Source organism: Sapajus apella, unplaced genomic scaffold (genome assembly GCF_009761245.1).
Source record: "Sapajus apella isolate SASKATOON/1434 unplaced genomic scaffold, GSC_monkey_1.0 scaffold4, whole genome shotgun sequence".
NCBI lineage: Eukaryota > Metazoa > Chordata > Mammalia > Primates > Cebidae > Sapajus > Sapajus apella.
The window spans coordinates 8,275,497-8,299,821 of NW_022436944.1; the positions used below are offsets into that span (position 1 = coordinate 8,275,497).

Below are 24,325 nucleotides of genomic sequence, written 5' to 3' on the forward strand. Positions count from 1 at the left end.
ATGTGTTGGCAATAAGTTTATATATAAATACACGCGTAATAAAATTAACTAAATCTAAATACTTTTAGTACTTTCCAAAATATTATTACTTTTCTGTATCTTTTACATCTTTATTCTTAGCTTTCATTTCATTTGATAGTATATTGCTCTTCTCATTAATTTCTCTGGTGTCTTCATGAATTTTTTCCTTTTGAGTTTCCATTTCAGCAATTCGTTTCTGCAAATCATAACTAGAGGGAGGAAAACAAAAAGTAATTGAAGCTCCTAAAATGCCATTTCTAAAACCGTGTAACAATTTTAGTAAAATTAGCTGTTTCTAAAATATTATTAACTACAGTCAATATGTGACTACCTAGGCTATGGAGGATAAAATCCCCTGGGTCAACGCTAGAATTTAGGAACAAAAATAGGTTTCACTCCACCAATGCCGTGGCTGCCACCTGTAATCCCAGCACTTTAGGAGGCTGAGGCAGGCAGACTGCCTGAACCCAGGAGTTTGAGACCAGCTTGGGCAAAATGGCGAAACCCCATCTCTACCAAAAAAAAAAGAAAAACAAAAACCCAGCAACAATAATAATAAGCCAGGTGTTGTATGCCCTATAGTCCCAGCCACTCATGAAGTGGAGGTGGGAGGATCAACTGAGTCAGAAAGGTTGAGACTGCAGTGAGCTGTGATCGCATACTGTACTCTACCCTGGGTGACAGGGCAAGACCTGTCTCAAAAAAGTTCATTGTAAGTGGAAAAAAAATTCAGATCTGTGCTATTACATGAATTTTTAAAAGTACAGATGTAAAAATACTAACTATAGTAATACCCGCGAACCCACCTTTCAACTTAATGTAGGATACTAAAAAGTCAACTTCAATGAACGGATAAATAAGCCCAATTTAATAAATTCAACCCTAGTGATCAATGGGGTGACAGATATCGCAGTCAGATTGCCCTCACATGTGATAAATTTACCACATAATTTTTTTTGTAGAGATAGGGTCTTGCTATATTGCCCAGGCTGGTCTTGAACTCCTGGCCTCAAGTGATCCTCCTACCCTTGCCTCCCAAAGTAATGGAATTACAGGCATAAACTACCATGTCCAGTCACATAAAACAATGTTTAGAGATTTTTTTCACTTCAGTCTTCATGTTTCTTTAGGAAAAGAGAAGGGCTTTGACTCAATGGTTAAAAACTGATAAATTAAGGCACTTACATATAATATTGACAAACATGATTCTTTTTCCTAAATATTTCATTTTCCAAGGTAAGAAACTCGATAGCTATATTTTTCTCTCCTTCTAAGGCATCCTTTTCCTTTTCCACCATCTTTACCCTGTTTAACTATAGAAATTAAAAGTTTAAAGTCTGAGCACACACTTCATATGCACAATATGAACTTAAAATATGCCATCATTAGATAAAAACAATTAACAAGGAGAATGTTCATCTTAAATGTTAGTACATACTTTGAATATAAGATATATGAGTATCTTAGTATAATTTGTCAAATCATAAATCAAACACTGATTTACAATCAAAGTCTACAGAAGATTCACCTTCTCTCCTCTGTGTTCATTTAATATTTCAACTCTCCGACACAAGACTTTAATAGGTTCATTTAGCCGTCCACAACCAATTATATCTTCTAAATATTCAAGCATACCCTCATCGTGTTCAGTCTGGCCTTTTGGTTTCATCATAGCAATTTGTTCAACTTCACCCTTTAAAAAAAGTTATATTTCATACTCACTGTATATGTTTAGCTAAATCAATCTTAAGTGAGGATGAGGAGCAGTTAAATAACAATGCCAAGAGTAATAAACATGTGAAAACATACAGTAAGTAGTGCAAAGATTTAATAAAGTATAAATAAAAATGTTATTCTTAAAGAGTCTTAATTTTACATAAGGAGATACAAAACATTAATTTATATTCCCTTAGATAAATCCTTATAAAAGTGTAATACACACTCATTTCCCCATCTAGAATGTTCAATATAAATAAATAAAACTTGTTTCTTTAAGTAAAATTTAGGTAAGCATTCACTAAATCTGCAATCTTATTATAGTGGCAACATTATCAATTGTCGACACAACTGAAGCTCCTGTTCCAAAATAATTTTCAAAAACACCCGCATGATTAAATATGCTAGGAACCCTGTCCCAAAGTAGTATTACTAACTTCCTCTCTAAACCTTGTCATTACGAGTTCCTTAACAAGTAATGGTTTTCAAAGGTAGTCAAAAACTTAAATGTTTAATTTTCTAAAAACAAGAGCCTTCAACAGAAAAGGGTATTACCTATTTCTCACAGTAATAACAGAAATCAAACTGACCACCTTGACTAGAGAAAACTAATGGCAGTGGTACATAAGACATCAGAAAACTTTTAGTTTGTAAGCACTAATAAAACAACTTTGAACTGTAATCAAAATCTTAGATTAACTTTACATATTTGCATTTATGCAGTTTAACTGTGAAGAGAAAAAAAAATTCATAATAAGTAACCATCAAGGCTGACTGCCAGGCAGCCATTTAGTTTTATGGTGGAGAGAAGATTGTATCTGAATATGTTCAGGCCAAATGCTGCTACTTTATTGAAGTAGCCTGTTTTTACTCCAGACTATTATAATGGAAGAATAGGTATAGGCAAGTGAAAAAAGATATACCTCTTATTTTCAGCAAAATAGGTAAGATGAAAAAAGTCAACAAAAAAATTACACATTAAAAATAGTATATTGTTTTTTCTCTATTTAAATATCTTAGTGATTCTCATTTCCTAAGTGAGTACAGGTGAGCCTTAAAAATGTGGGATAAAACTTACTAATGAGAGTATTATATTCACCAAAAGCCTCAACATAATTACGAAAAGTAGACAATAACAGAGCACAAGATAATACAGCTTATTTGAAAATCTACTCGTTAAGGCCTAATTTTATTTGTATATATCACTTTTCCATACTTTTGACAATCTATTAACACAATGATTATCAAATATAAAGTAAAACTGTTACCCAAAAGTTATTTTCCATAACATTCATTATGTATGAATCAGTATAAAGATGAAAATATGTAGATATTTATATGAAATATTTTATTCTGCTTTCAAATGTTAGTTCTCTCTAAACGTTTGCAGCAATAGTTTAAGTTTTAGACAGGATTAAAGCCTGGAAAAATGTTCAAACCTTTAGATTACAACAGGATGAACATTAGTCACTGAGGAAGCCAAGAGTCTCATTCAAAGTTTGTCTCTACGTAGGGTTTAACAACAGTGGCAGTACTGACACTTTGGGCTGGATATTCTTTGTGTGGAGAGCTATGCTGGGCATTATACGATGCCTTAGTAGCATCACTCACCTTCACCAACTGGGCACCAAACTGTCTCTAGACATTGCTGAGTATCGTATGAGGAGGAGCACAGAATTACTGCCAGTTGAGAACCACTGATCTAGAGACTGCAGTTTGTTTTTTCATTCATTTATTATTTTTTTGAGACAGGGTCTCACTCTCTAGGCTGCAGTACAGTGGTGTAATCTCAGCTCACTGCAGCCTTAACTTCCAGGCTCAAGCAGTCTGCTTACATCAGCATCTCAAGTAACTGGGACTACGGTGCGCACCACTACACCCAGCTAATCTTTAACAAAAAATTTTTTGTACAGATGGTGGACCCCCTATGTTGCCCACGCTGGTCTTGAGCTCCTGGGCTCAAGCCATCCTTTTGCCTCAACCTTCCAAAATGCTGGGATAAAGGGCATGAGCCACCATGCCTAGTCTAGAAGTGATAGTTTAACTTCTGTGGGTTAGTGTTTATAATCCAAGTAACAAACAATATCTGACAACTAATATTCTGCCCTATTCAAGGTGAATATGTAAACACTTAAGAAAATAAAAAACCATCCCAAGAGAAGTTACATTTGAGTCAAATGGCCATAAAGTATTATTTAAAAGTATACATTTTTCAGACAGCTAAAAGTTGGGATTCAGTGTAACAGTTTACACCGATAAAAATCTTCTGGCCAGGCTTGGCGGCTCACGCCTGTAATCCCAGCACTCTGGGAGGCCGAGGTAGGTGTGAATCATGAGGTCAGGAGTTTGAGACCAGCCTGGCCAACATGGTGGAACCCTGTCTCTACTAAAAATACAAAAAATTAGCTGGGCATGCTGGTGGGCACCTGTAATCCCAGTTACTCGGGAGGCTGAGGCAGTTTGAACTCAGGAGGTGGAGACTGCAGTGAGCCAAGAACATACCACTGCATTCCAGTCTGGGTGACAGTGTGAGCAAGACTCCATCTCAACAAAAAAAGACAAAATATATATTCCTTAAAAATATCATATTTCTCCTAGCAAATTACTTATTGAAGAGACAGTGTACAGTTATTAAGAAACAGCTTAGCTTTGGGTAAATAACAATGGTTGCTTATTTTTGGTTATTCCTCTCTCTCCAAATAAAATGAAAGATACAGCTATAATTTCCTCTTACTCTAAATAAAGTTGACCAGTTTTGCTTTTTTTTTTTTTTTTTTTAAAACATCAAGACAGGATATTTACAAAGCAAAATAGTTCCATCTTAAATCCCACATAACATGCAGTCTTAAGACTGCCTTTTCTTGTCCTTTGACTATTAAGACTACTGTGGTATTCCAATGATAACCTGGGACTTTTCTTGTTGCTTTTTCAGGTCCTTTGCCTGCCCTACCACTTGCTACCATTTCCTTTCTTCCTTCTTTTTCCATTTGTGCCATCTCTTATGTAATCTGTGGAATGACTGTCCACACCTAAAGGACTCTCCCTTATTTCTTTAGAAAACTTACCGAACTCGTGTAAAATTATAGAATATGGTTTTAATGTAGGGCAACAAACTCAATATATTTCAGAAAAAAATTTTTAAATACCAACCTGAATTTAAAGTCATATCAAGGCTCAATCCAAATCCCAAATCATGATTAGCACAATTACACACAAAAGATGTTTCAAGTTACTATGATACTATTATCTGATGCTGACAAAGTTTCATATGCTCCCATTACTATCTCTTCTTGCTATAGCTTAAAGCATATGAAACAAGGTCTTAAACGCTTTTTCACCCCCACTGTTATTTACTACAAACTTCCTATATTTTAAATTACATTCCTGCTGTATCAGGGACATTAAGCAACTGTGGAAGAGATAAAGTATGGCTTTTAGGAGTCACACAAAAATAGCAAACATGCTTCAAAAGTGCATTTACCATATCAAGGGCTTAAATCCTAATTTGTGGAAGACTTTGTTGAGTGGCACACAAGGATATTATGATCCAGTTTTACCACTCTTTTGAGAATCTAATTTACAGAAATACTGCTTAAATATCTAAGAGGAATGAATAGGTTATGATGCCCTTTATCCTCACTAAAATGTAATCCAAATTTTAGCATACATAAACTACAGAAAACTCAAATAGTACATAGCTATAACAAAGTTTTGTTTTCCTAGTAAGGCCTCAATTGTTCTTTCATTTTTACTTACAATTACGATGAAGGCTTCAATGAATCTTATGGCAAATATGGGTATTTGCACAAAAATTAAATGGCCTACAATTACTGGACTTCAAGTTTTTATTTTATTTTGATTATCTTTTTACTTTCTGCATCTTTTATTATACTGTACTACAAATTATTGTTCTTTATCTTCCTCTAATACATTTTACGCTAATTTGATCTTTGTAAGCTACCAGAGGCCAAGAAACTAAATCACCAAGGTTAGTATCTTTCTAAAATAAGCTCATAAACAGAAAGAGTAACTTGTTAGTAGTTGAACTTCTTGATGTCTACTTCTGGTTGGTTGGAGGTAGCTTCTTTCCTGCTCCCCACCTCCCCCAACAGTTGTGGATACTGAATCAGACACCTTTGGAAAACTGAAGTATTACTGAAAAAACTAAAAGTTTCTTTAGATATTATAGTATAGGCTCATTTCTACAGACTAAGAGACTGCAACCCAAGTAGTTTACAAGACAAGCTTAGGAGAAGTACATTGGAAAAAAGAAGAGATGGCCAGGCAGCAACTCAGACCTAGGTTAATCGTATCTCCAAATTACATTTTTTAAAAAACCTTGGTTATTAGGCTGGGTGCTGTGGCTCACCCCTGTAATCCCAGCACTTTGGGAGGACGAGGCGGGCGGGTCACAAGGTCAGGAGTTTGAGATCAGCCTGACCAACATGGTGAAATCCCATCTCTACTAAAAATACAAAAATTAGAGCCAGGCATGGTGGTGTGTGCCTGTAGTCCCAGCTATTCAGGAGGCTGAGGCAGGAGAATTGCTTGAACCCAGGAGGCAGAGGCTGCAGTGAGCTGAGATCAGGCCACTGCACTCCAGCCTGGGTGATAGAGCAAGACTCTGTCTCAAAATCGTGGCTCACTGCAACCTCTGCCTCCTGGGTTAAGCAGTCCTCCCACTTCAGCCTCTTGAGTAGCTGGGACCATAGGTGTGTGTCACCATACCCAACTAATTTTTGTATTTTCTATAGGCAGGGTTTCACCATGTTGCCTAGGCTGGTCTCGAACTCCTAGGATCAACTGATCTGCCTGCTGGACCTCCCAAAGTGCTGAGATTACAGGCGTGAGCTACCACACCCAGCCTGGTTCTTGTTTCAAACTTTAGATTTTGTAATATGAAAACAAGAGCATATGAAGTTGAAAATTTTGACAAAATTACAGTTGTGCTAATAGTTGTAGCTTTTGAGTTTACAAAAATATTCCTAAGGCAGCAATCATTAATACAACTTTTTAGTAAAAGCATTAACCATTCTTCTAACCTTGAATGGAGCAAAAGTACCCCTAATTTATAAGTCACAGTTAACCAAGAATTTCTTATACAGAGCTAATAAAACTCTCATTGTATGGACTTATTACGATGGGAAAAAGGCTCCCAAAGAAGGTATATACAAAAGGAAATGTATAATTATAAAAAAATACAATGGTTAATCATAATCCAAAACTTTCTGAGGGCAAGCATGTGTCTTTAAGGACAAGAAACAAGGTTTAGCCATCTTTATATTATTTATAGCATCTTAGCATAGTGCCCTTAACAGGAATTCATTTGAATGGCCAATTAATGAAATTTTTAATGGATGCAAGTAATTAATAAAAATGCCTACTTGAAAAATTTGCTAAACCAATATATTAACACTGAAAAAATTTAAAAACATTTGGTTCTTTTTAATCTTAAAAATAAATTTTTTCTTTTACTAAATTTAGATTACCTTTGCTGTTAATCACTATTACTGGCCAAATAGCGTTTTATTCCAAGTAATCCTTTAGGTCTTGGATGTTGACACTATGATGTTGTTTCCAATTTCTCAGCCTCCCAAATCAGTTTTTAAGATAGATGTTATCCAGTAGGAGAGAAGGTAATAAAAAACACATTTTTACTTACCTTCAAATGCTTTAAATTGCCAGTTAAGAGTCTGAGATTTTCATAAGTGACTAAACATAGAAACCACTGCCACTTTCTCTCAAAGTTTTAATTGGGCACTATTAGTTCTACCCTAGTCCAGTCTCTGTTTCTTCTTCCTAACAGATAAGTTCCTAAGGTCCTTATCTGTAAATTTAATTGAGTCAAACTGAATCTGTTAACTTGGAACATTTACCTTGGTATTATTTGAGAAGAAATGTTTTAAATAATCGTAAAGATCACATAAAAAGGTTCCGATTATCATGTGGATGAATGGCTTTAGCATCCCATATATTTTAGAAGCATATATTTAATATAAATTTGACAATTTATAAATTATTTACTCCCTTGGGACATTACATTAGCCTCCTTTATTACTGAATTATGTACAGAGATGCTGCACAGAGAAAAAAATTATCCTTAAGAGGGTTAAAATGCAGTGTACTTGAATCTTTGCATAAATGTAAAACATTGATTATCCTAGGATGACAGTTGTTTAGAAGAATAAACAAGATAAACATAATTTCCTACAAATTGGTATCATCATCAAATTTAGTATTATATAGGGACATAATTTTTTATCCATAATTAATCAAACCAAGTCCCAGAATATAAAAGACAAGGAAACAGTTCAATTTGATTTTAAAAATACACAAAATGCTTTACTGCCACATTCTATAAATGCAAATCTTGTTTAGAAATATATCTGCAATTAATTTCCTCAACATTCATTTTAAGTAAGTTTAGACTGAAGTATTGCAAATGTACTGTGCCTGGTAATAAAAGATACTAAAAAAGGTTATCCTAGAATGATATTGATTTACCTTGTGTGCTATAAATGTCTAAAAGTAATAATTTTTAAAAACAATTGAATAAAGACTAAAATGAAAACAGGGGCTAAGGTTTTATGTTTGTTACTAGGAACATCCAGTCATCCTAACAAAACTTTTAGTATCAAATCAAAATTCCCTACTTATTTCAGTCATTTCTGCATCACAAAACAGTTTTTTGCTTTTATTATTATGCTTTGGTGATTCTGGATAGAACACAGGAAAAGAAGATATCCTCGAATCAAACAGGAACTTGACAAGCCATGGTTTTACCCTGATTTTTTTTTTTTTTTTTTTGGAAAGATTCTGAATTTGGAGGAAAGGGAAAAAAAAGATACAGGATTTTTCTTACCAAGCCATGCTGGTAGAATATACTTTTACTTAAAAGAATATAGGTTTCTAATAAAAATAAACTCGGCACCAGGTACTTAATATTTACATCTCTTTAAAAGGACTTGTTCTCTAACAGCTGTGATACTTAAGAATGTATATCAAAATTTTTCTTTCAGTAGTAATGACTCCACCAAGTTTAAGTCATTTTCAACAAAACAAAAGCCAATTTGAGTAAATGTTCAGTTAACCATTCAAAGTGTTACAAAGATTCAATTAATTAGGTGCTTAGGTAAATCAAACACTAAGTGTACAGATTTTTTCATTTTTTGGGTTATATAACAGGAGAGATAAGAATAAGAACAAAAACAAAGGAAAAGCATCAACTATTAAAATATTATACATTTAAAATGTTACCTTAAAGGGAAATACATGCTATTGATATAGCATGATATAGTTGCTATATCCCTGTCACACTAAAGCAGCACAGTAATATTGGTGTTTAATATATATTTCACTACGCCAATATTTACGTGCTGCTAGAGTGGAACAAGAATGTCAGTTCATCCAAACATAAAATGAACATCTGATGATGAAAACATAGTTTTGAATGAATTTCCTTAAATTTCTAGAGCAGCAAATAATGATTCGCATCTTGACTGTAGTATGTAAACCATGATGTGCTGCTACAGTACTTTAAGGCCTCAAAAACACAGGATTCATCCAATCTAGCTTTTTAGAAAAAAAAAAGTAACAAGAATAAGAGAATCTCTGAAGTCTTTAATAAATTTACCTGTAAAATTAAAAATCTATTATGGTCCAAGTCAATTCCATGGCTTCGAAGAAGATTTCCAACATCCTTAAATGTCTTTTTCTTTCCACTTATGTGATAGACAGAAGTATTATCTCTGTAGGCCGTTCTGGATACATAGAAATTACTGTTAGGAATGACTTCATAATCATCCCCTTCCTGTTTTGAGGAAAAACAAAGCCAGAAAACAACTGTTGGTATTAAGTCACAGGCCTACTTCAAAATTTACTCATTTCATATTGAAAATAATTCTATGGATTAAAAACTTCGATTGAACACATAAACTGCCAGTAGTTCTCAGTAATAACCCAGCCTAGCAAAGAACTGATACTTTGCCATGTTGTTTGGGCCCTTTCTCATAGATCACAAAAACCAAGAAGCCAAACCATCCAGCCAACAACAAAAACCCACCTCTAAACAAGCCTAAAAACATATTTGACTGATTAAGGTAGATAAGATTTCCACCATATCCAAAACCCACACAAATTATTAACATGTTGACAGATTTAAAAAGCTGCAGCCGTTCAAATGATTCAAATAAAAAGAAAGGCAGGTAGTAACCGGGTGATACGGTTTAGTTTTTTTGTGTGGGAGGGAAAAGAGTGTGCCATTAATTTAAAGTAAAAAGAATCACAAAGAAATAACTAAATTCCCCAGATTTTCTTTTAAATGAACAGATTTTTTTAAAAAATCAAGTGCAAATCTACTTTAATATTAACACTCACTTTCCCCTACCCTTAAAAGTTCTGTCATACTTAAGCAATGGCTTTTAAAATTTAGATAAGTCAAATATAATTAATAGGCAATGAAATAAAATTCCTGGCAATCTATTTTCCAATCCAACTTGTACAATAGAAAGCACAAAAGAAACCAAATTAAAATAGATGATTCTGTTCAATTAAAGCATTTTATATTTAAAAAAAAAAAAAAAAAGGAAAACGAAATTCGAAAGCCAAATTACCTCCCAATTTCATTATGTAGTTTTCTGTACTTTTAGAAAAATGGTCATATAGTTTCGAGTCATTTCTGAACAATTTCCCATATTATTAAACAGAAGAGAAAAAGTATCAACAGAACTATGTAAATAATCTAGACACTTTACCTATTATTGTCTCTATTTCTAGAAAACAAACATTAGCTTGCCCTTCCCCAATTTCAAAAGGACTTAATCACAGTAGTAGTCAAACTGAGGCAAAGCTCTTTCATATCACAGGTACTCAGGGGCCACTAACATTAAAGTTAAAACACATTAAAATAATGAAGACAGTAAAACTAGCCAACTGCTACATTTTCAAGTTTAGCTGATTTGTTTTAAAGCAACCAAAATATCACTTTAAAAATGAACCCAGTATTTTCAGTAAAATAATGCCTATATTGTACTGGGATCCTAAAACTGTTCAATGCTTTTATTCCTTAAAGGATTACTATGAACTATTTGTAATTCATTTCTTTAGCTAAAAAAATTAGTATTTTAACAGGCATCACCACTCCCCAAAAATAAAATATGGTCATAGCAGTATGAAACCAATACGTTGTGCTATAATTACATACAGATTTCTTAAAACCAATTTAAGCCAAAAATAATAAAATATACTATGCATCTAAGTCCATTTTCCTTACTTGAACTTGCCAGTAACTAAATAGTAAAAATCCCTTACCTTATCAATTATCTTTTGAAAATGAACTTCTACTGTACAACTCTGAATGTCCTTGTGTTCATCAGAATTATGTATTAATACGGAGAGTTTTTTAGATCTTATTTTTTGTGCTCGATAGCCAAACACAAAAAGCATAGAATCAATAACATTGGATTTGCCACTGCCATTTGGCCCAATAATACAGGAAAAGCGCTGCATAAAAAAAACAAAACCAAAAACACGCAAAGGCATAAGGTCATGCTAATACTACTGATTTTAACTTAAACTGTTAGATTGTTTTTTTGTAGTAAAATCACAAGTATTTAAAAGTCATTTCTAATCACAGGCATACAACTGGAGTTTTCTTATACCATGTTCTCTCTTACAAGCTTCAACATTCAATAAGAAAGCTATAATGCTAACGCAGACTTTTTAAAAAACTCATTGTAATAAATTACTTAACGGTTCCAATAAAGGATGTATTCAGGAAAAAAATTATCTAAAGGAAAATACTCTTTCAAACAAAAACATACCGACTCCATTCAATGGAAAACTTTATAGCTAGACTAGGTGCCAAAGATAACCAGATAAACAAAAGATAATTTCAGTTGTTAAAATCATATGAACAGATCATGTGTGTGAGAAAGACAGACTCGGACAGAGACAGACACAATGAATATGACTATCAGCATAGAGAGGATAGTTACAAAACTGAAACACCTTGTAAAGACGTATTACCCTACAATAGTTATTTAAAAGTTATACAATAGTTATTTCCATACAAATACCTTATGGAAAGGTCCCAGGATTTTCTCCCCAGCATAGGATTTGAAGTTCTGGTTTACAATATGAGTTATCATTAGCCGAGGAGCTCCAGCTTCATTGGTCATTGCTGGAGGCGGGGGAGGAGGAATGCTACTCAAAATCTCTTCCAAACTTCTATTATCAAGTTCCTCACTTGCAGTCTCTAAGTCAGTGAAGGAAAGAAAAAGGAAGGCAAAGGGGGTGCAGGGGGAAGCCTACATTAGTGAAATTAGTTTGAAGAACTAATGACTGCCCATCTTTAAAGTAGAGAATTGAGGGATGCTGTTTATGAAACTCAGCAGTCTATATTTTCCACTTAGATATGTTATTGTCTTAAACTCATGGGGGTGAGAATCTAAACCTTCAGCTTGGTTTCCATTAAAAAAGAAATTCTTGAAAGAAATGCCACCTGCCACAAAATTCTATACACCTATACCTCGTTAGAGTCAAAACACTACATCATAGAGCAAATCTGGGAAAACAGTAACAAGCTTATTTCCTGCTATCCTAAACAGGATAAGTTAATCCTAAGGCTCTAGATCCAATTCTCCGTACCGCTACCTCTGAGCACCTGGAACCTTCATTTTGGAAGCACATGAACTTCGGGGGCACTGCCATAGGGGTTTCACAATGTCACCTAACTCCTGGATTCACAAAAGCTACAGTAGTTTCAAATAAATTATCGTCTTCTCTATAAAGGTAATCTAAGACCACGGAGGTGAGGTTAGGGTCAAGCAACTTTTCATCATGCTCATATAGTCATACTGATTTTCTCTGGAAAAAAAGCCCATTTGCTCTTGACTGACGGACTCGATTTTAGCAGAACTATAATAAAGATGTACCATTCCAAAAGGTCACAAAAATTCACAACTGAACCCTTTTGCTTGCCCCCATCTCTTCAACGCCATTACACCAAAATTGCACAGGAGTCCTATCTCAAAGTCATCAAACGGCTTTCCTGAGCTGCTCTACGGGACAAACACCGGACCTTTAGACGTCAACCCCGCAGCTTCTTGCCCGCGCTCAATAACCTCAGCCAACCTCTGGCTGGGCGCGCGTTCCTGCCGAGTCGCGACGGGTCACTCACCTGCGGCGGTAGGTGGGCAGTCCGCGCAGCCGGACGGCGGCTCAGGCTCCGTGTCGCTGCTGGCGCCGTCAGGGGACGGCGGCGGCCCTCCCTCTTTGCGCCGGGCCGTGGAGAGCTGGGTGCCTTTACGGGGCATGGTCGCTGGTGCCAGTGGAGAGCCGGGAGCAAGTCAGCCCGCGGGCCGCTGCACCGCCCGTCCCACCCGGGGAAACCTCGGTCCACCGGCTTCCGAGAGCCCCGTTTAACACCCCGCTCAGCGGGACTTCGTGAAGGCGCCACCGAAAGACGCAAGTGGCAAGAAGGCAGGACTGGTTTCTTAACAAGACCTATGTAAGTGGGAAAACCTAGACGTGCCTGAGGATCAATCAATAATTGAGCAACTGCTTAGGTTTTTTTTTTTTTTAAGGACCTCTAACCATCCGCCCACCGTACAAGCGTGTAATGCTCGCTAACGTATTTCTAACGGAGGAACTCCAATACGCCGGCATTTCCTGACATTCCCACGCTCTAGGGGCCAGGGATGCAAGGGATCCGACTTGGAGAGACGAGTTCGTGTCAGGGTCAGGATCCAGTGGCAAACAACTCTCGAGAGCAGTGAGGACTAACCGGCGACTCGCCGCCCGCTTTCCTCTGCCCGCCCTTTAGCTCCTGGCGCCGTGGACGGCCCGGGGCATAACGAGGTCTCCCTCCTCTCCGCAGTCCGAACCGCGAAGGGCGAAGGCTGGGACCAACCACTAGCAACTTCAAGTCGGACACTGGCAGCGCCTGCTCACTAATTTTGGGGTGGCACGAGTTTGTCTCACCTGCTCCCCGGGCGGAGTCCCTCCCGTTGGACAGTAAACCATGAAAGGTCACCAACGAAGGCTGAGACCCGGTAACTAGTCCCTTGGCAGAAGACAGAGGGGTAGGGGGAGACGCCCTTTCCTAGATAAAGACCAATTTTTTTTTAGAACAGATCTGCGAGACTCGGAGCCTCCCTGAGAGACGTTTGAGTAGCTCGGAAAAGTGGCGCCCGGGAGCAGCGGGCGGGAGCCCGGGCGGCCGGGAGCGGCCGAGGGGGGAGGGGTGACAGCAAGCGAAATCTCCCAGCTGCAGCCTCAGCCCGGACTTCGCTGCTCCGGCTCAAGGCCTCTATTTTCCAGGCGCCCACGGACAAGACAGGAAGTAAGAGCGTGACAACCTGACCAGGAAGAGAAGTACTTTACCTGCGGGACAGTCCACTTAGACCAAGGCTGGAGACGGTTGTGTAGTATCACCCCCTCCCCGCTCCTACCGGTGTTTCGGCTCCGGGTCCTTCACTCGAAAATGGCGCCTAAAATACAAACTCGAACGGAAATTCGTTACAAATGCGCGCAATGATTTCTGGGATCCACTAATTTGAAAAAAAGTGCGGCGATTATCACCGCCATCTTATGGTCGTTCCTGCGCATGCGCGAAATCCTGGCGGGTCCTAGGCGATGAAAGTTTATACTAAGTGAAAACAGCGAGGGATTGTTTTCTTTATGGTCTACAGTAGCAGCACTATTATTAAAAATATTTGGAAAAACAACCTGGCAAATTTTGGAAAAGATTTTAAAAAATGGGTAGAGTTCTGCTCCCAACAGGAGGCGGGGCTCAGGGGTCCAGAAACGCCTCTTCAGAAGAAGGCGGGCTCCCTGAGAGGCGGGGTCTCGGCCCCAGTCGGATGACGTGCTCGTAGAAGTATCGCGGGAAGACGAAGGGAGCGTAACTCTTAGAAGTCACTATGGTGACGGGAAGATCCGGAGGCTTCTTGGTAACTGGTACCAACTATTTGTGAGCCATTGCCACCGCTTTCCTGGAACTTAAGGTAAATCTCGTCAACTCTGGACGTGGTGAGAAAAGAGTTTGGAAGTTGTAGCCGTCACTGGATCCCCATATTTCCTGTTTTGAAGGTGTGTGGTTCGTGGAGCATCATTTTTTTGTCTTCGCTGGCGGCAGCGGGGGCTCTGGATGTAGCTTTTGGGATGAGAAGGAGGAAGCCCCTGAGTTTGAAGGGAGTAGAGAGACAATTAGGAGAAGACCTGGATTAGTGATAGCTTAGTCCACATGTGAGTAGCACAATAACGATTTTCGAGTTACTGGTTTTAGATCATTGGTGTTACTAGTGAAAGGTTTCGGACTTTTAAAATAATTTTACTAAAAGGCTCTGTAATGGAAAAAAAACGACTTACCAGTGTTCTATTTTTATGAGGGTATTATCGATCAGCAAATATTCCTTAAGTAGCTTTTGTATACATTACATTGGATAAGACATAATTAGGATTATTAAGGAAGTTTGGCAATTACTGTTTCCTGAGAGGTTAGTTTTAGTGGGTTTTTAACCTGGGGTCTGTGGATCTGAAGGTGATTGGGCTTCAGAGTTCATAACTCCCCGAAAATTGTATGCATAATTCTATGTGCATTTTTCTGGAGAGTTAGTGTTCCTACAGCTTTCATCAGAATCTCATACTTGGCTCCCAATTCCCTGCATTGTTAAAGAACTACCAGCTCATTTGATTATCTCCAGTATTTATGCAACAACTTTTAAGTACTTGACATGAAGAACTAGCCTCCTTTTTTTTTTTTCTTTAACTTTTGCTTACTGAGGGGCTGGCATATTAAAGCATCAATAAATCTGCTTTTTGAATGAATTTACATAATCATTTTAAATATATTATGGTTCTTCCATCAAAGAGCATGAAGTCAGGTTTAGTGATTCTCGAAAAGGGGTGCAGAGCCACCCTCTGCCAACCAATTGTAAGAATTCGGTGAGGTTGGGAGACTGATGTGTTTTGAATAAGCATAGACTCAATATCATGATATATCTTTATGTTTGAAGTTAAAAAATAATTGTTGTTTTCTCATAAAACAAACTATAGAAAGTCATGCTCAATGAAAAAAAGTTTTTTAGCTGGTAAGCATACCAAGAAGATACAGGGATTATCTCTGAGGGCTTCTGGAAGTTTTGCATTTCCAAAGGTTGTAGAACACGACAAAGCCTGAGTTAGAGAGGTATCAACTATGAAAAAAATAAAGAATAGACCAAATCGACTGGTGTGCTAAAACAGCACAATGTAGTGGAAAAATGCAATATAGAAAACAGAGTCACAAGTTCCATCATTTTTGAGGTATGTGCTTGACAGTTTCCTCACTTTGTCAATCTTGAGAGTATTTATTTATGAAACCAGTATATAATACCTGTCTCATCGTACTGTTTATGATTATTCATCTAGCACACATTGCATAAAGATTTGATTTTGCTGTGTTTATGACATTGAACTTATTAGGGTGTGCTAAGGATGAATAAGGGATATCAAGTTAGAGGGAGTGTAGCTTTTGAAGGATCTTAAAAACCAAATCAAGGATGTTAGATACGATATGGAGGAAACAGCTTTTAGAACAATTCTGAGCTAAGGAATGACTTGGTAAATATAGGGAAGAATGATTAACAGTAGTTATGTGGAATGTGTTAAAGGGGAAGGAAACTGAGATCAGTCTAGGCTTTAGTTAAGATTGTTACTAGATAACAGTAAGTGAGAAGTGCCTACAAAGTAGGATGGAAAAAAACCTGAAGTCATTTTGGGAAAAAAAATCTATAGCTTTTGTAGATTGTGATGGTTCAGTGTATAAACCCTTGAAGTCAGTCACATAGTATTCTTTGTGAATCCTTGAATTATTGATAACGGTATAGAAAGAATGATATTACACAGAAGTATAGTTTTGATGAATAAACTGACTGATGGCCTTAAATTTAATTGAACCTAACCATTGCCCATGCAGAAGAAACATTTTCAAAAGTGGCATAAACCAGGTTGTATAATGAGAAAACATAAACAGCTTCAGAGTAGAGTTAAATCTGGAGGTGTATACATACCACAAAAAATAAGACGTTGAGAATAAGCATAATTTTTTTTCTTTTATTTATTTATTTTTTAAGGTGGGGTTTCACTCTGATGGCTGGTCTTGAACTCCTGACCTCAGGTGATCCACCCACCTCGGCCACCCAAAGTGCTAGGATTACAGGTGTGAGCCACCGCGCCTGGCCGAGAATAAGCATAATTTTTGAGACGATATTAGGGTCACAAGAAATAAAGACTTTTGGTTGATTGTTGCCAATATTTTGGACATGTCTCATGAAATTAACAGAGTTTAATTACAAAGAAAAGCTGGTCTACCTGGAAAAGACTGGTTTACAATCAGTTTGGAAAGTATTAATATAACCAGGTCTTATCTTCCTAGTCTAAAATGATCTGCCAGTAATCTTTACCTACAAATTCCAGCAGTCTTAGAAAGAAAACCTCACTTTTTACATTAGAAAAGTAAAATTATACCCCACATGAAGAAATAAGAAAAAGTTCAAAGAGAAAAATTGGAATTAGAATTAAAGTCTTCAGTTCTTTAAGTGCAAGCTTTTGTCATCATTTTAATAATATGTGTTTTGTTTGCTTTCTAATGTCATAACATTTCAGAAAGGCTGAAATTAGATTTATAAGTAAATATTTTAAAAGATTAAGTTTATAATTGTAAATATTTAGATAAATTAGATATTAACTAATAAATCAAAGTTAATGTGAATTAAAGTATTGTATAAATATTTAGAGAATATTGTTCAAGATTATAATCAATTAGATATAGACATAGTACAGATGGAAGTGAATATTTCTCCTGATAATATAAACCCCTTGGTGTATTAATATTACTGAAACACATATAACTTATCATCAAAAACGCAGAACAGCTCTTTTTTGCAAATATCAACAAAGATAACTATGTTTTTATTTCTGTAGGTTGGAAATCTGGAAAGATCTATTCAACAAGCAGTAGAGGTAGAGAGTATGGCTTAAGACAGAAAATAAAATGGATAGTGTTATAAGAATAACTGGAACACTAAAAATCGGTTAGGTTTTAAAGATTGTAAGTAGAGAGAAGCTAGCATCAGACCAAGGATATTGAGAAAATGTTCATTTTTAGAATGTAAGAAGAGGAAGTAATTACAGTAATGTCTAGGGTTGGACCCTAGATTACAAGTGACAGAAAACTCAATCCAAATTGTCTTGAAAAAAATATTGTCTCCTATTACTAAAAAGTCAGGTGACTATAACTGGATTAAGGGTTCAAATAAAGACACAAGGATTTGGTTACTTTCCTCGCTTTGAATTCCATTGTCTTAGCATTATTTTCAGGTTCCATATGATGGCCTCTAGCACCTTTAGGCTCTCCTTTGTTGTGGTGAGATAGCTACAGAAACTCCGGCCACATATCTTCTAAAATTAAAATCCAAGGGGAATGAGAGTTTCTCTTCCCCAGCATTGATTTGAATAAAAGTTCTGGGCCACCTGTGAAACAGTCTGTGCAAAGGGAATGGAATGCTCTAATTGGTTTAAGTCTGGGCCTCATGCCACATAGGCTAACAGTGAGGAAGTGGTTGTTCTAAAGAGAAATTCTTTTTAGGTAGGAAAAGAGTGAATATATATGTGCAGGGTGAAAAAACAATTTCCACTGGAAATACTAACATTTATTAAGTGCTTACTATGTATTGGGTACTCTACTGGACATTTTACATACTTTATCTCATTTAATCATTATAACTAACTTGCCAAGTAGGCATTATTTTCCTCATTTACGTAAGAAAACAAAGTATAGTATCTTGAGGAAGATAAGCCAGGTGGATGTTTCAATAAGAAGGGATTCAAGTGTGGAGAATGGTGATCTTATAAAAATATTATTTATTAGGGTTTTATAGAAATGCAGAAATGTATAAAAAAGGGTCATAATCCTACACTTAGATAATCCTGTATTAAATATATAATTGATTGATTTAAAAATACTGTGGGCATTGTTAAAAACTTCAGACAGTACAGAAACATATAAAATTAGAATTTAAAGCTTTTCTTCTCATTCCAGTGTTCCTGTCCTCCCAGAGGTCTCCATTATTAAGTGTCTTGCATATCTTCCCAGAAAATGTTTTGGTATCCACCAGCTTAAGTATATATCTCACTTTTTATTTTCACAAAAGGGATTGAATTCTATAATACAGCTGTATACTTTGTTTTTGTCATTTAACATGGATGTCTTTTTATATCAACATGTACGGATTCATCTCATTTTAAAAATAGTTTTAAAACACAACATTCAATTATATCAGTTATGTGATTTAAAAAAATGCTAGTTGAATTAAACGTGTGTATTAAAGGTCACTATGTATTTTTAAGTTTCTGAATCACATGGCTTATTGGTTAGAATTTATTAGACCACCCCACAGAAGAATTATAATTATAGCCAATAAGAATAATATTGAAGTATAGCTATTAATCATAGCTAGAATTGTAAGGAAGCATAAATACCACAGCATACACATACACTTTAGCAAATACATACAGGAATTGGGATGGGGTGGAAGATGGAAGTCTTTTCTAATTAAACCATGCTTGTCCAACCCACAGCCCACAGGCCACATGTGGCCCAGGACAGCTTTGAATGCTGCCCAATACAAATTTGTAAACTTTTTTAAAACATTATGAGATTTTTTTGTGATTTTTTTTTTTCTTTAGCTCATCAGCTATCATTAATGTTAGTGTATCTTATGTGTGGCCCAAGGCAATTCTTCCAGTGTGGCTCAGGAAAGCCAAAAGATTGGACACCCTTGATGAACTATACTGCCGTACTGTTTCCTGTGGTCAAGTCTTTGAGTCTGTGCCTGACAATGGTGGGCCTGCCTCTCTTTCTTTTCTATCATACCAGAGATCTCGTCTCAAGTCTTCAAGTTTTATGATGGCACCAATCTGTAAAAGACTTACCTTTCTGCTTGCTCTACTCTCACAGGAGTTTGGTCAGAGCTGTCAATTTAGGGGACTGTTGATAAAAACTGTACTTCTTTTAATAGGACCTTGGATAGTAATAAGCCAGCCTGCTGTCTCTATTAACTAGAATGCAAGTGACTCAAAGAAAACTTGATATAAATATACTTGTGATCTAGCTCTTGAATTTCTTATCTATCCTCCACATTTTTGTTTACTACTCAAGATTTTTCTGCCACTTCTTACGTATAGGTACATTCTTGTTGACAAGTCATGGCCTCCCTGTTTATCACCTAAAATTTTTCTTATTGTTAGTGCTTTACCTCTTAGTTTTATTCCTAAATCTGATTCTTTTTTCTCTTTTTCAAAAAAAAATCTTTTTTTTTAAGTGTATAGTTCGGTGGCATTAAGTATATCCACAGTTGTGCCACTGTCACATCTATTCATTCATCCATCTATCCACAGAACTCTTTTCATCTTGCAGAACTGAAAGTGTACCTATTGAACAATAACTTCCTATTTCCCCTTCCCCTAGCCCCGGGCAGCCATCATCCTACTCTTTATTTCTGTAAATTTGACTACTCTAGATAATTTATATAAGTGGAATCATACAGTATTTGTCTTTTTGTGACTGGCTTTTTTCAATTAGCATAATATTTACTTAGGTCTAATTCTTCATTATATTTTCTTGATTCTAACTCTGTTCCATGTTATAAACACACATATCCACACAGAGATGTAAAATCTATGAACATTTAAATTTCTAATTTTTGGTAGTACTTACAGAGCTCTGTAATGAACAGATTTGTATATACAGACAGTCTCAGACTATGATGATTTGACATGATGTTTATTGACTTTATGATGGTGTGAAAGGGATGTACTTTACAGTAGAAACTACTTCAGATTTTGATTTTTGATCTTTTATTGGGCTAGCAATACATGACTTGATGCTCTCTTGGGATGCTTGGCAGTGGGCAGCCTGCTGCAACTCCTAGTCAGCCGCATGATCATAAGGGTAAACAACTGATAAGCTACAGTGTACAACTGTAGCTAATGTAAGTGTTCTAAGCATATTTAAGGTAGACTAGACTAAGCTATGATGTTTGGTATGTTAGGTGTGTTAAATGTGTTTTTGACTTAATGATATTTTCAACTTATGATGGCTTTACTGGATGTAACCCCTTTGTAAATTGCTGAGGAGCATCTGTGTATCTTGGTGTACATTCATATGTGTAGGGTGAATTCCTATGACTAGGAATTCTTCCCAGAGTATATTCCTTATATGATACCACCTCCTTTGCATCAGTAGCTTTCAGTTCAAAATATAGCTCAGATTGTAGACTTGGCAGAGCCTAAGTTTTATTAATATTTACCTGTGTTTTAACTATAAGGAAGGCTAGAGGAAATAATTTGTTTTGTATAATGGGAAGAAGGACTCATAAGACAGGGAATTCCCCAAACATAGGAAATGCAGCACCAGTTTACCTACTGTTCAATAATGTACAGAAGTATCTGTTTCTCTCTACCGGCCAACTGGGTTTTGAGTATGTTGCATTTGGCCACTTGGAGAATAGAACAATGTATCTGATTGTTTTAATTTTCATTTCTTTAATTATAATCAAGGCTGGTCATTGTTTCATGTTTCTGATTGCCCATTAACCATCTTTATGTTTCTGTGAACCTGTACATTTTAAAACATGGAAGATAGTCCATTATCAGTGCCCTTGATCAAATGATTTCTAGGGGGATTGTGTTCTCTTAGTTTTCCTCTGTTTTCATGGTATTGCTAATCTATCCCTTCTATCCCTGTTCACTGGGTCCTTTGCTTCCAAACTTGTCCTTTGCTTCCAAACATACTAATGACTACCTCCATAACTACAGCTATATTTCTTTCCTTTAACTCCTATACTTATGTACATTTTAACACACACACACACACACACACACACACACACACAGTATATTAATACACACACATATACTACATCTATCTACACTTATATACCTTTCACCTCTACACTTATGAGTTGTGCCTACTGGCTTCATATTTTCTCCATTTGTGCATTGGACAAATGTTTACTAAGTACTTCTGTAAGGAAGGCACCGTTCTAGTTGCAGGGGATTTTTGAGTGCACAAAACAGACAAAAATTTCTGCCTTCATGGAGCTTACATCTTAGAAAGGGGCAATAGTAAGTAAATAAAATACATAGTATGACAGACACACATAATAGGGTATACAGAAAAGGCCTTACTGAAAAGGTGATTTTTGGGCAAATATGTAAAGTAGTAAAGGGAAGTAAGCCATACAACTCTCAGGGGATAGGGATTCCAGGCAGGGTACAGAAAGCACAAAGGCCCTGAGGCAGGAGTGTGCTTGAAAGAAAGGCATAGAAGCCATTGTGGCTGGAGCAGTTCTAGTGAAAGAGGAGAGAGGCAGAAGATATGGTCAGAGAAATAATGGGTGTATTATTACTCAGGGCTCTCCAGAGAAACAAAACCAACATGGGATATATACAAGCATACCTCAGAGATATTGCAGGTTGGGTTCCAGACCACCACAATATAGCTAATATTGCAATAAAGTGAGTCCCATGAATTTTTTCGTTTCCCACTGCATATAAAAGTCATATTTATACCATATGGTAGTCTATTAAGTGTGCAGTAGTAATATCTAAGAAAAGAATGTACATAGCTTAAGTAAAAACTACTTTATTGCAAAAAAAAAATGTTGATACTCATCATAAGCCTTTAGTGAGTTAACATGTTTTTGTTGGTTAAGGATGGCTGCTGACTGATCAGGGTGATGGTTGCTGAAGGTTGGGGTGGCTGTGGCAGTTTCTTAAAATATTACGACAATAAAGTTTTCTGCATTGATTGACTATTGCCTTCATGAAAAATTTCTTTCTAGCATGTGATGCTGTTTGTTAGCATTTTACCCAGGGCAGAACTTCTTTCAAAATTGAAGCAAGTTCTCTCCAACTCTGCTCTTCCTTTATCAAATAAGTTTATGTAATATTCTAAATCTTTTGTTATTATTTCAACATGGTTCACAGCATCTTCATCAGGAGTAGGTCCCATTTTTAGGCTCCATTTCTAGTTCTCTTGCAATTTGTAAAGCGGTATGTTACTTCTTAATAAGATTTGAAAGCCAAAATGACTTCTTCATCCATGGGCTGCAGAAAGGATGTTGTTGTTAGCAGGTGTGGAAACATTAATCTCCTTGTACACCTCCATCAGAGCTCTTGGGTAATTAGGTACATTGTTAATGAGCAGTAATCTTTTGAAGGAAAAAAAAATTCTTTTTTTGGAGGAGTATGTTTCAAAAGTTGGCTAAAAATAGTAAACCATGCTGTATAAATATGTGCTATAATTCAGGCTTTGTTGTTCTATTTATAGAGCACAGGCAGAGTAGATTTAGCTTAATTCTTAATGGCCCTAGGATTTTTGGAATGGCAAATGAGCATTGGCTTCATCTTAAAGTCACCAGCTGCATTAGCACCTAACAAGAAAGTCAGGGTGTCATTTGAAGCTTTGAAGCCAGGCATTAACTTCTCCTTTCCAATTATCAAAATCCTAGATGGCATCATCTTGGCTGTTTCATCTACATTGAAAATCTGTTGTTTAGTGGAGCCACCTGATTTCATCAATTATCTTAGCTAGATCTAGATAACTTGTTGTAACATCTAAGTTAGCACTTGGTGCTTCACTTTTCACCTTCATGTTATAGAGAAGTCTTGTCTCCTTAAATCTCTGCTAGCTTCAGACTTTTCTTCTGCAGCCTCCTCACTGAGATTTCTTAGCCTTCATAGAATGAAAGAATTAGGGCCTTCCTCTGGATCAGGCTTTGGCTTAAGGGAATGTTGTGGCTACTTTGATCATCTATTCTGACCACTAAAACTTTCTCTATATCAGCAATAAGGCACTTTTACTTTCTTATCATTCGTGTTTTCATTGGAGTAGCACTTTTAATTTTTTTCAAGAACTTTCTCTTTGCATTTACAACTTGGCTGTTTGGCACAAGAGGCCTAGCTTTTGGCCTATCTGGGCTTTCAACGTGCTTTCCTCACTAAGCTTAGTCATTTCTAGCTTTTGATTTAAAGTGATAGACCTTTCTCTTGAATACTTAGAGGCCATTATGGGTTTATTCACCTAGTTTCAATATTGCTGTGCCTGAGAGAATAGGGAAGCCTGAGGAGGGGAGAGTTGGGGAAACAACCGGTGGGTGGAATAGTCAGAACATATGCAACATTTATGCATTAAGTTTGCCATTTTACACAGTCACGCTTTGCAGTGCCCCCAAACAATTAAAATAGTAACATCAAAAATCACTGATCAGAGATCACCATAGGAGATATAATAATAATGAAAACATCTGAAATATGGCAAGAATTACCAAAATGTGATACAGAGACATTAAGTGAGCACATGCTGTTGGAAAAATGGTTGATAGACTTGCCCAAGGCAGGATTACCACAAACCTTCAATTTGTAAAAAAAAAAAAAAAAATTCAATATCTGTGAAGTGCAATAAAGCATAATTAAGTAAGATATACCTGTCTATATATATATATATATTCTCCATATATAGTCATAGATACATATATACATA

At 36.4% G+C, this 24,325-nt stretch overlaps 2 protein-coding genes across 6 annotated transcripts in view; one reads left to right on the forward strand and one right to left on the reverse strand.

Moving 5' to 3' along the window:
* Window positions 1-14,356, reverse strand: part of SMC4 (structural maintenance of chromosomes 4) — a 37,610-nt gene extending 23,254 nt beyond the window's left edge. Inside the window, exons 1-8 of one of the 2 annotated variants that reach the window (XM_032261883.1) lie at window positions 14,122-14,356; window positions 12,917-13,057; window positions 11,814-11,992; window positions 11,047-11,238; window positions 9,371-9,547; window positions 1,550-1,714; window positions 1,207-1,334; window positions 90-230 (exon numbers count right to left, since the gene is read on the reverse strand). In XM_032261883.1, coding sequence (XP_032117774.1) covers window positions 90-230; window positions 1,207-1,334; window positions 1,550-1,714; window positions 9,371-9,547; window positions 11,047-11,238; window positions 11,814-11,992; window positions 12,917-13,052 — 1,118 coding nt within the window. In that variant the 5' untranslated portion in view covers window positions 13,053-13,057; window positions 14,122-14,356. Of the gene's footprint in view, window positions 1-89; window positions 231-1,206; window positions 1,335-1,549; window positions 1,715-9,370; window positions 9,548-11,046; window positions 11,239-11,813; window positions 11,993-12,916; window positions 13,271-14,121 lie in introns of both variants that reach the window. The other variant, XM_032261890.1, reaches the window with a different exon arrangement.
* The window catches only part of IFT80 (intraflagellar transport 80), a 144,728-nt gene continuing 134,743 nt past the window's right edge, over window positions 14,341-24,325 (forward strand). Inside the window, exons 1-2 of one of the 4 annotated variants that reach the window (XM_032261922.1) lie at window positions 14,599-14,744; window positions 14,830-14,985. The gene's annotated coding sequence lies outside the window, so the exon portion shown is untranslated. Of the gene's footprint in view, window positions 14,986-24,325 lie in introns of all 4 variants that reach the window. The other 3 variants (XM_032261913.1, XM_032261938.1, XM_032261904.1) reach the window with 3 other exon arrangements.